Source organism: Antedon mediterranea, chromosome 10 (assembly GCF_964355755.1).
Source record: "Antedon mediterranea chromosome 10, ecAntMedi1.1, whole genome shotgun sequence".
Taxonomy (NCBI): Eukaryota; Metazoa; Echinodermata; class Crinoidea; order Comatulida; family Antedonidae; genus Antedon; species Antedon mediterranea.
In genome coordinates this window covers 17144657-17157342 of record NC_092679.1, presented here as the reverse complement: position 1 = coordinate 17157342, position 12686 = coordinate 17144657, and the positions used below count along the sequence as shown (strand labels likewise).

General features: G+C 33.1%; 1 protein-coding gene and 1 long non-coding RNA gene across 2 annotated transcripts in view; one reads left to right on the top strand and one right to left on the bottom strand.

Annotated features, from left to right (window-relative positions):
* Positions 1 to 230: 230 nt before the first annotated feature.
* LOC140060812 (legumain-like) overlaps positions 231 to 12686 on the bottom strand; it is a 14633-nt gene continuing 2177 nt past the window's right edge. The window contains exons 2-10 of the mRNA XM_072107160.1: positions 8924 to 9021; positions 8366 to 8447; positions 6423 to 6508; positions 5581 to 5659; positions 3940 to 4002; positions 3281 to 3457; positions 3019 to 3198; positions 2016 to 2144; positions 231 to 1595 (exon numbers count right to left, since the gene is read on the bottom strand). Of these exons, the coding sequence (XP_071963261.1) occupies positions 1578 to 1595; positions 2016 to 2144; positions 3019 to 3198; positions 3281 to 3457; positions 3940 to 4002; positions 5581 to 5659; positions 6423 to 6508; positions 8366 to 8447; positions 8924 to 9021 (912 nt within the window). The 3' untranslated portion in view covers positions 231 to 1577. The remainder of the gene's footprint in view (positions 1596 to 2015; positions 2145 to 3018; positions 3199 to 3280; positions 3458 to 3939; positions 4003 to 5580; positions 5660 to 6422; positions 6509 to 8365; positions 8448 to 8923; positions 9022 to 12686) is intronic.
* Positions 5213 to 12686, top strand: part of LOC140060814 (uncharacterized) — a 24276-nt gene continuing 16802 nt past the window's right edge. Inside the window, exon 1 of the long non-coding RNA XR_011847373.1 lies at positions 5213 to 5248. This is a non-coding gene — a long non-coding RNA (uncharacterized lncRNA). The remainder of the gene's footprint in view (positions 5249 to 12686) is intronic.

Sequence of the window (12686 nt, the reverse complement as noted above, 5' to 3'; positions counted from 1 at the left end):
AAGAAACCCCGAAAACCGAGTTGCTGAGTAAGCTGGCGGGCAGGTCTGTATAACTGCTTGTTATCTGTGTCCTGTTAGTTAAGACCCTGGGATACAGTGACTTCTGCCTATGTTGCAAGTCAAAGTACTCTAGTGCTTGTAAAGTTTAATAAATAAAAATAAAAACAATTTTAATAGTATGAAAAAACTTTATTGATGTAATAAATCCATATAAAATGCGAAAACACTGGGTTAAAATATTATGCATTATATTGTTATTTTCAGGTAGGAAAATAAATGTTGATAATAATGCTAATACATCATTTTATCCTCATTTAAATTAAATTCAACCTTAAATGTGACTTATTACCAGAAATGAGATCTTTTTTTAGATGGTTTGATACTGTAAGTATAGAAGTAAAAATTTATTGTCTCTAGTGTATGGTTTATTTAATCTTTTTTAGCATTTAAATTAAGCAAGTAATTCCTCCATAGAAAAGAGAAATCTTTATCTTTTTATTGATCCAATAGATCGAAAGTACTGAAAATGGTACTTACAACGACTTGGTACTTTCAATCTATTGGATCAACAAAAAAGAAAAATTTCTCTTCTATTCTATACTAATATTAGGATCCAAATGGAATTATTTCAAGATAATTCCTCTATGGTGATATAAAGCTATACTGTTATGATGATATAAATCATGTAAATACATGGTGGAAGTTACTCTTACTGTACTTATTAAAGTATATTTTAATATTTCAATCAAATATTGGCTGATCCTTTAATTCACTAATAATTACCTTAGTGTAGTTACTAATGATTATTACTTTATTGGTAAAAGTTCAGAAGCAAAACCAAATAGTCCCTTTTTACTTGTTTCTGAGTTTTATATTATCATCACACTTAGGGAACCTATGGAATTCCTATTGTTTTAAACAATCTAAATTCGTGTTTTGATTCATGATTAATTTTATTTTAAATTCCATGTACTGTATAATACTAAACATCTGATTAAAACAAATATAATATTATTTATCATATGAAAAACTTATTAGGAATTGTATGGGAGTTATTCCCTATTGGTTCATCTCATCAGTAAACTATGCTTTAGCAATAATTCCTGTGATTAATTTAGTTAGTTAACTTCTGTGTATAATACTGTAAATGAACCTCTAAAAGTTAAACTAACATTATTTAGTTATTTATATCAAAGTTATTAATGAACAGTTAATTAACTTCTGTGTATAAAACATGAGGTACATTCACCGCGAGCTACAGTACTTAGGTAGTGCATTCTCTCTTTTTATCATAATTTACCACAAAATGTACATTTAAGACAATGAATGACCTGTTTTAATGTTTTTAAAGTAATATATATGCATTATTTTTACAAAATGTCACAAATTGTAGGGAATGGGTCTTTAATTTAGTTTAATGATATTAACTTCTGTGTATATACTATACTACATAAACCTCTAATTACCCAAAAAATGCTATTAGTTTGCTGCTATTTTAAGAAATAGTCCTGTGTCTAGAAAGAGGTATTTTCCTCCAATCCAGTAACACTTTACTTATTTACTTCTTGCAAACGTTGTTAATTGCTCTTAGCATTCTGAAAATAGAAAAAAAGAAAATCAAATTTAGTATACACCATTATAAACTGTTACACAAGTACTGTAACCGTAAATTATGAATTTGGTAGGGCATACCTTGTGTATAAAATCAAAACATGTAACAACTATAATACTACTACATGTAATACAGTAGTATAGTATGAAGAACAGTTAAAATTTAAAATTGAAATTTTTATTGAGAATTAATTATACGTGTATGACCTAGTAAGTAATGATACTGTAAATATAATTCTTAATAGTTCTTTCCCAACCCCCACCTAATACATCTTCAATGTTTTATAGATATCGCTGTGTAACTACAATAGCATGATAAAATGTACTTGTTAAATACTGTGATAAGAATACAGTAATTGCATAAATGGCGACCTGTTCTCTCTGCTAAAGTGTATGTTGCTTACTTGTTTCATGGCTGCAAACTTCTTCTGGATTTCCTCCTGGATTCCCTCCGATTGCTCTACAGAGGTTGCTTTGCTCAACTTACGATAGAGGATTGCCATTGGTATTTCATGAGATGGCATGACTTCATGCTGAAATAGAACAAACCATAGGTACTGTACAAATGTGCTGGTAGATACTATGTGTGCATTCTAAATGGTGTTTTAAGCAGAGGCCTGAACATGTTTCTTTTTTTTGTTAGGATGTATTTTAAAATTTGCCTAATCAATTGAAAGTCAGAAACAGTATAATGTCTGTGCATTAATCAGTATGTCATTGATATTGGCCAGATTTACAATAATAGAATATCATACTGTTGATGCTCCAATCTTGAATTCGCGAGACATGGTATTCCTGCGGAATTTGTAAGCAACAATATGCCTTTTGCAAGTTTTAAAATGAAATCACAACGAGCTATACTTATGCACAGGTCAATTCGGCCCACTTATATTTATCGGCTTTGATATGTATTTTATAAGACTTTTTCTCAGAGAGACTATAGGATAGTATTACTACACGGGTACTAGGGATAATGATGCAATAAAATATTTTTTAAATATGCCTAAAACATGGCCGAAAATTATCATTTTTTAGCTACGTGAATGATGTAAACAAATTACACCCTCTCTTGGCCGTTTAGCAAGTGCACAAAAAGAAATAATATTTGCATAAAAAATTAAGTTTTTTTAGTAATTTATTTTATATATCTTATTATATACTGTATATCAACATAAATTGGCAATATCATATGTTATTAAAGAGTAGTTTAAACACCTAAATAATAACTTGATAAATACCTAAAAAATGTAATTTAACAATCATTGTTGGTTGAATGGGCTGAATCGTCTCCAGGTCGAATCGTCACCGATTCAACAGACCCTTTGGGTAATTGTCAATGAGAATGGTATGATGGGCTACTGTAGGTTCACTGTGATTTATAACATTGATATTGATACTTTTACTTACGTCAGTAGAAACCACACAAGGTAATGATTTACCAGCATGTCCTTGGAAATCTCCAACTTTAAGGTGACCCATCTTCTCGTCCCCAAACTTCTCGGTCCGAAACTTCTTTGCGCGGCGGTTATACATTCTTTTACGCATTATATCAAATTGATGGTCTAAGGTTTCTTGACCAAGGTCGTTCTAAATAATAATATGACAATGATAACAAATTATCCTTCCCTTTAATATTTTTTTTCATGATGTATTCATTCATTTCACTAACCGTATCAGAGTCTTCCATCCAACTGACACCATACAGAGTACCCAAGTACGCGTGTAGGGTGCTGTTGTAGTAAAAGGCATATTGACGTACAGTAGGAGCAGTGGCAAAGACATTTATTGAAGATGAAAGATTGGCAAACATTGAATCACCAAAATCTGCATCCAAATAAAATAGCATCTGAAAGAGCAAAAACTTAGTGGTGTCAATATGGTGAAAAAAAAGTATAATTGTTTAGGTTTTCTATACAAGATACAAGATAATTATTTTTATTGTCAAATAGTTTGTCAACGAAAGATCTGAAATTGGTTTTTCTCATGGCAACATAATATAAAAATATATTATAATCAGTAAAATGTTAAAACATGAAGTAAAATACACAGAACAATAAAATATGTACAGAGGATATTATATTATGCAATTAGGCGTTCCCAGGTGTTCGAAAATATTGTTGTGGAAGGAAGTTGCTAAGGGTGTAATGTCTGCACAATTACATGGTTTCCATTTTTCTATACAGTATACACTGTACTAGTGTAAATTTTATTTTAATTTTTTTATTCCTGATGAAGTTTCTTGATGTTAGATTTATTGAATAAGCTATTGAAACTTCAAATATTAATATAATAATTATACATTTCAGAAATATATTAAAATACAGATACCTTTGCATACTTCATTGCCTTGTGCATATAAGTCAATGCTTCATTCAATTCAGATTTCTTTAGCTAAAAAAAAAAACCCACATAAAATTGACCCGCAGTAAATTGTTTACACTGTCAAGCAAAGATATATAGCGCATAATCTACTCTGCGCAAGATACTGCAGATCTGCATGTTGCTAAGCTCCTATCCTATGGCACTACAGTATGCTCCCAAGTAATTCAATCATTACAAACTTATTTTGGTGTCAAAATTCGCTCAATACGCCCCAACCGCTACCGAAAACACAGAGAATCAGCGTTTTGGAGCATATTTCGTATTATTTGACCCACTTACTATGGTCCGATTTTCACCAGAGTTTGCTCCATTTGTTTGGAAATTTAATATTCTTTTAAATGATATATATTTTTTTACAAATATGATAGTAATTTTTCCGGACAACGAAAGAACGCGAGTGCCTATCGCCCATTTTCACTGCGTGAAACCGGAAACATCGTATGGATATTATAGCGAATTTTGTTCACAAAATCAACTCAGTAGAATACGTTATTGGGCTACGAATTTCACCGGAGTTCCTGCAAACGATTCCTTATTTAATTCTGATTAACATATCTAAGAAACCGCCTCTGATTCGTCGAATTCGCTCGTCAGATTTCTCAAAAGATTCTGGTTGTATCCTTTTATACACGCGCTATTTTGAAATCCTCGTTTTACGTCCGTATTTATGCTGACATTATCACTTGATTATCCTTATTTATACTTCGTTTTCTTTCTACTTTTTTGGATTTTAAGTAGGTATAATATAGCTTTCATTAACTTGTAGATAAAGTATCGTTGAGTGTACTTGTATATTGTTTGTATAATCGTATGTTAAAAATGCTAGTCAATCAAAGCCCTCTGCTGTTGTGTAGCGTTCATCGGGGTTTTTATGAGGTTTGGAACAGTCCATGTTGACCGGATAGACCGGAGCGGGGATGTGCAGCTAGCGTAAAGTGGTGGTTGTGTTAAATGAATTTAAATTATAGCAATGCTCTAATAATACTGTAAAATGTTTAATTTAGAGGGAATACTTTATAATACATAGTATGTTTTGTATGTTCACTTTCTATGAAAAATGCACATCGCATTAATTAACCCCCTCTGGAAATGGACTAGTCCATAGCTTATCTCTGACTGCCTGCTTCAGTAATTGAATGACCTTCGTTGCGATCCTGTACACAGAGGCTGAATAAAAATTACTTTTGTGACAATAAGTTTGAAATGTGGACTCCGGAATGGCCGCGGCCAAGCTAACACTAACAGCAGTTAACAAGTAAAAATAATATTTTATTATAGTGATAATTATATTTTCTGTAATAATAATAATTTAATTTGGTAACAATTATTTTAGTAGTACTATATTACTAATAATATTGGATATTAGTTTTAGGCTTCTAGTCTACTCTAACTCTTTGAAACTCTCAAATTCATCCACTTCAATTTGTCTTCTGGCAACCAGTAGATTGCGATAAATTGCATCGCATAGCCCAATGATAAATTATTTAACAAATCCAAGGATTCAGGAAAATTGTTTCATCCAATTTGACTATTACTAATTAGTTTTCATTGTTTATATTTCCAGATAATGTATTAAGCAATGCTTACCCATTCCTGATATGGAAAGGAAATGGATCCGCTTTCCCCGTCCCCCGTATAATACACAAAAACGTTATCTTCGGGTCCACTAAACATGAAATAATAAAAATAAAATCATTTTAATCACACTTAACATTACATTTAGGAGTACTATACCATCATGATATAATAACAGTAATAGTATAGTAGTGTTATTTATTAGTGATTAGTAAAAGAAGCTGGCTCTGTAGTTTCAGAAAGTTGACTCACTGTGCAGTAGTATACAAATAATGTATATTTACGACTGCAAGCAATATATTTCATGAGGTGAAAATAGGATTTTTATTTGTCATCAAACTAAGGTACAGTACTGTAGGGATCCCCTTTAGCGATGAGCTTAGCATCCAGTATAGTTAAAATACCCGCTAAAACTGCGATAAGTTGTGACATTTTGACACGGGATGTAAATATACTCCATAAATGCTGCACCTCCACATATTATTTTCCCATTCTTTTTCGAAATTGATCTTTGTGTCTTGCGTGGTTGCTCAGCCTGATTGTAAGTAACAAATGATAGTACATAACAGAATTCAACTTGTATTTAATTTAACAAAATTGCATTTACATATAACAAAATTGGTGACGTATGAATTCATTGGAGTATTCTGTTGAATATTATGCCATACCCACTCCGCCAATCAAATAAAAAAAGAAAGAATCTACTCAGGTGTGTTATAAATATTAATAACATAAATGCGAGAATATTCATAATTTTTGTTTCATGCTCATTGAAAATCAAAAGCTCAATCCATGTACTGTAACTTTTCCAATTGGGAAAAAAAATCTGAAATATAAAAATCGTGTGATATTACCTGTCTATAACTTTGCCACTACCTATACATGCCATTTCTGATTTTTTCCCTTGAAGAATATTCAGAAAGTTTGTTGGAGTCACATCCTAAACAAAATCAATGCTACTATAATAATAATATTAATATGAAAAGAGAGCATTACAATTTGTTTTATGTACCCAAAAATCCGGGCGATTTCCGCTAAACGGCACGAAATCACCGAAAAACAGCTATTTTTTTTAGGTTTTTTCAATGTAACTTTGTTATTAATTGACCGATTTTTATGGCTGTTTCGACATTGTAATGCCTAATTAAGTACCTACGATGTCATGTTATTTTTAATTTAAAAAAACTTAAAACGTCGTCGGCATTGATTTTTAAAGTTAGACGATTTGAAAATTGCCCTGTGTTAAAGAATAGGCTTGTTTTGCCAATTTGTTGAGATCTTTACAAAAACGTTCATAACGTTTGACCTAGTTATCCAATGATATTGGCTGTTCCACCATGCAAAAGCTAATCAATCAAGCTTTCTAATGACCTAAAGTAAAATGTGATTGGTTCAGATACTTCGTCGGCACAGCCCCTTTTTTGAAGCAGTGTTTTGGTTTGTCAGTGACCGGCTAGTGTTAAAGGATAGGCGAAAATGTTCGAAGTCGTCCAACCTTTCCTGAGCAGTCAGAACGTAACGTTACAACTAGAATTACAGTTGCTGAAAAACTACTTATCCAAAACGCTTTATTTTTTCACGAAAGTTAAGAGTTTATTATCCCTTATTTGTAATGTAATGTATTTAAGATAAGGCAACAGATTTTTTTATATAAGTAGTTTTAAAACACTTGGTTTATTTGAAAACCACCAGCGTGCTTTTGCCGTATTGGCGGACTCGTCCATTTTACTAATAGGAAAAGGATTGTAGCACAAAACGTTGAATTTGACCTATATGGTTTCCCTTTCTGTTTTCTAATGTCAAATTAATATTATATTATTAGTATCTCTATGTAATATATATAATATATTCATATTGTACTAGTTAGCATTTACATACCGTTATACTGCACTTTAAATTTGTTTTGGTGATTTTTCAATGAATTGTATACTACTAAAATTATTATTACTTTTATTTGTTTGTGCAATATTTGAAGATTGCTACAAAAATAGAAATAATTTAATATTTAACAGATTAAGTGTACGCACTATGCCTATGGAACAGATTACCTATCGGGCGTAGTTCAGTATGATATTCTATTATTACCTTCTGTATCAGCCTCCGCCCTTTTGGGCTTTTTTTTTCTACACAATACTTATTGTTAATGTACCATAGTTATTTTAATGGGAGTAGTCTCCTAATAAATAGTTCTCTAACATTGTTCTTTTGTACCTATTGTATTGTTTTGTTTTCTTTTATTAAAAGCTTTTGTTAACTGTCTGAAAGTTACCTCCTAGTAAAGTGGAACGACCCAACATGGTTCACCACTGTGTTAGGGAGCAGATTGAGATCAACTGATAAGAGCCCGACGCACTAAAATTAAATAGGCAAAAAAAACAAAACAAATTGTAATGAACTGCCCATACTAAAAGTTAAAAATATGTGTAAGCAGTAGAGGAGAAAGTAGGACTATGCCAAAATGAAAAATGTTGCCCCAGCTAACTAGACTCAAGATTTTGTGTCGTCGGAGAAATCACAATGAATTTTAAATGCGTGTACAAATAGTAATCGTCGTCAAAAAAATGTAAATACAAGCTTAACCGTCCCCAGGTAAACGCCAAAAATTCCTTACCACTGCTGTAATCATCAGGGGCTGAATTTGAATCAGAAAACCTCATCACAAATGATGCTACAGTATGCGTTCTTTACAGTGTGCACAAGCCATATCTGGACCCCTGTTTTTATACAGTACATGTAAACAAATCTTAATTTAAAAAGATTAAATTAATGTAATAAAAGAAAATAATTAAATACATACCAAGCCAGTATAGTCTTTAGGAACGCCTTTGTAAAGATTCGTTCCATCAGGATGATTGATAATCACTCCGTCATACTTATTTCTAAAAACAAATTTTATAACTGAATCTGGAACTGAATAACTGACCATACAGTATTCTACTAATTTAAAAAACAACCAGTAAAAATAAACAAAATCCATCAGAATGATCATACAATACTTTTTGATACTTTAATATTATAGAGGTTGTTTGATCCCATTGCCTTCCTGAATATACCCCCCACCACCACCACCACCACCATGGTATTTGTGTTTGTAATAAAACAATTTAAAAACAAACTAATGCAGTGTGAGGAATCAACAAAGCAAAGAAAAGAAACTAAAGGGCACTAACTAAATTACAGAGTAATAGCGGGTTTTTGTCATGGCTTTGCTTTATACGACGTGTTGTATGAATAAGCTATACTTATGACGATCTTCCCTATTACAAGATCAGGCCGACGCCCCTCTAGGAAAATGGTGAGACTCAACTCATTGTAAGCAGTGTAGGTAAGTCATAAACAAAGACAGTGAACTTACTCTACATTATCTGCTATATCATCAAACATCATCACAACAATTTGTTCATCAGGGATGCAATTACGATGCAGTATCTGGTAGGCGTGGCAAACATTGGCCTATTAAATTACAAATAAAACTTACATAAATAAAAAATTACATTATTTTTCTTCTTCTAGTTGTTGTTCCTTGCCCTGCAGTGTAGAACTGTATCTCTACTACAGCTCTTTGTGCCAGGTATTGGAAATTGAGGGCAGTTTTGTGCATGTAAAGTACAGAAAGACAAATAATTTCTTTTACTTTCTAATTACTTTAAAAGAATGTTTTAATTAAACATGACTCCAAATTTGATAACTAACTTTATCGTGTGAATACCACACCTTAGAAGTATACCTCATGAGTACTTCAATGAAAGAATCACATAAAAAAGTAACAAATAAATCCTTAAATTAATGTTTTACATGTGTGTTTTTTGCAAATTTCACTTATTCAATGTTCAATATTTTTGTTTCTATGGAGCGCCAAAAAGAGAAACGATAATAGGGGACTAAAACTCAGTGCCTCAAATTGACATGTCTAATGAAAAAAACAGTACCAATCCTTTAACCTCATGTTTTGACCAATTCCAAATGACCCAATTAATTAATGAGCCAACTCGAGTCACTAAATCAACACACACCACAATCGATCTAATATTTAGCTCAAATCCTGAACTTGTTAGCGAAAGTGGTGTATTGCCTGCTCTAATTAGTGACCATTATGTTGTGTACGGTATCCAAAATTGGAAAACTCCTAAAAACGGAAACGTTCGTTCATTACACTTTAGACGTTTCAAAGATATAAACCATGATGCCCTCCAATACGACCTAATGTGTGCACCATGGAATAATGTACTTAACTGTATTTGCGTTAAGAAAGTGTGGTCCTCGTTGTTTATGGGTATTTTTAACTATCACGCACCAACCAAATGTAAACGCGTCCGAAACGCATCGCTGCCATGGCTTGATGGTGAAATAATGCAACTTATGCGACAACGTGATTGCACGCATAAAAAGGCTAAACAATCTGGTTTAGAAATAGATTGGAACACCTACAAAACGCTACGGAATAACGTTACTGATAAAATCCGGACCAAAAAAAGTGAATATTTTAAAACAACCATCGAAAAGAACAAAGGTGATTCGTCAATGCTATGGAAGAAACTTAAAGAGGTCCTTCCAAGCAATACAAAATCAGCCCCAAATTGTATTATTTCCAATACTGGAATTACTATCAACAATCCTGACGACATTGCTGATATATTGAATGAACATTTCTCCACAATCGGTGAACGTATGGCGAATGCTACAGCCAGTAGTACATTTGAATCAAACCAAAACGTCTGAGTCAAATTCACTCGAACAATGTACATTGCCAGACATCACAGAAGAATTTGTTCAAAGTCAAATATTAGTAATGTCTGCTGGTAGCAACAGGTCCTGACGACGTCAGTGTAAAAATGCTAAAACTAGCTTACCCACACGTGACAAAGTCATTAACCCATGTCCTAAACCTATCAATACGATGCGGACATTACACTACAGAGTGGAAAAAGGCTTCTGTTACACCTATTCACAAAGGAGGAGACAAAAGTAACACTAATAATTATAGGCCAATTTCCATTCTACCAATTGTTTCAAAAATTTTTGAAAGGTGGGTACATTCGGCCGTCTACTCGTACCTTGATGTGAACAAGCTGATCCCATCTTGTCAATCAGGGTTTAGACCGTTTCATTCAACTGAAACAACACTACATGACTTAACCAACGAGTGTTTACATGCCATGGAACAGGGTAAAATGACTGGTACTGTTTTCATAGACCTGAGCAAGGCATTTGACTCAGTTAATGAAAAAACTCAAATGTATGTGCATGTCACCATCCGTAATGGAGTGGTTTAAATCATATTTAAGTGATCGCAGTCAATATGTAAACATTGGTGGCACAAAATCGAAGTCGCGACGACATTGGTGTGCCACAGGGTTCGATTTTGGGGCCACTGCTTTTTATCATTTACACAAGTGATTTACAAAATTGTATTCTTAAAAACTGTAAGTTGTTCATGTACGCTGACGATTCAACCTTGACATGTAGTTTACCAACCATAGACGAAATTGAAACAAATTTAAATATAGTATTAGATATAGTACACAATTGGGCAAACAGAAACAAACTCACCATAAATGCAAACAAAACTAAATCAAATCATTGGATCGAAAAAGAAAACATCTACTAACAACCTTAATCTAAAAATTGCAAACAATTCAGTTGAAAGGGTAAAATCCTTTAAATGCTTAGGTGTCATAATTGACGAAACGTTAAGTTGGTCACCGCATGTCGAGTACGTGAACAAAACAGTTTCTTCTAAACTAGGCATGCTAAATCGGATTCGCGACTGTATCCCACAAGGCTGCATGAACAAACTATTCACTAGTCTAGTAAGGCCGTCATTAGACTATTGTTGTACAGTATGGGGTGGCAGGTATGCTTCTCATAATAAAACACTTAATAAGTGTCTAAAACGAGCTGCAAGGCTTATTTTAAAATGCATACTATAAAATGACTCCCGAATATATGACTGATATATTTACGGTCATAAAATGCTACTTTAATCATAAAAAATCATTAGCGTAGATCAATCGCGGCAGAAACCTATACTAATTACTAAATTAGGCCTACAACATAGTCAATAGTTGACCTGTCACGATAAATATGGTCCGGGGCCAAAATCGGTCCGGCCGGACCAGTTTTGGCTCTAAAATTGTGGCCAAAAGCAGTCCGCCACTGCCAAAATCGGTCCGGGCTTTTCTTCTGTCGATTTTAATTGAATTACTAGGCCTATGATGCTGTTTTAAATTGTTTATGGCTATAAAAATATCCCATGATATATATTAGTAAGTTATCTTGTCGGATAAATACTATAAATAAATGTATTTTATCTAAAAACATGACTTAGGTGTTCACTCATATTACGGCCTGCCACACACTCACATGAACGGGTATGAGACGCTGATATTGCCAGCTAGATTTGATTTATGATTGAGGCCTTTTTCCTTCCTCAGCCTAATCAATATTGGATAATTTTTTTCTAATAATTGTATTGAATTGATATATTGATTGATTAACCATAAATAATTAATAAATTAAATTGTTTTTAACATCATGGGGAAACGAAGATGTTAAAAAAGAACAAAATGGATTAAAAACAGGCAGAGATACATATTGTATACAAAAAGCCTAACAATTAGTACTTATTATTGATGAGTTACTACTAATAATGATAATAAAAAAAACAGGCTTAATTTATAATATTAAAATAACAAATAAAACCCCATAGTTTTCAATATAATGACTAATCATGGCCTTTTTTTTTTAATGATATATACATTATGACTCATATTGCGCACCATATATTTGTAAGACCGGACCATATTTGGCGGCCAAAAACAGTCCTACTGCCCGGACCGATTTTATCCAGGCCGGACCAGTTTTGGCGGCCAAAATTGGTCCGGCCGGACAGGTTTTGGCAGCCATAAATGGTCCCCCGGATTGATTTTGGCAGCCAAAACTGGTCCGCCGGACCGATTTTGGCCCGGACTGATTTTGGCGTGACAGACCATCTACAAACATCATGCCACCAAAGAACGCGCGAAAGAAGCGTAGCCAACAAGGTTAAATGTCGTTGCACATGTGCAGTAAACAATATATTGGGCACGCGACCGTTTCGTTGTTACCATGCGGTTAAT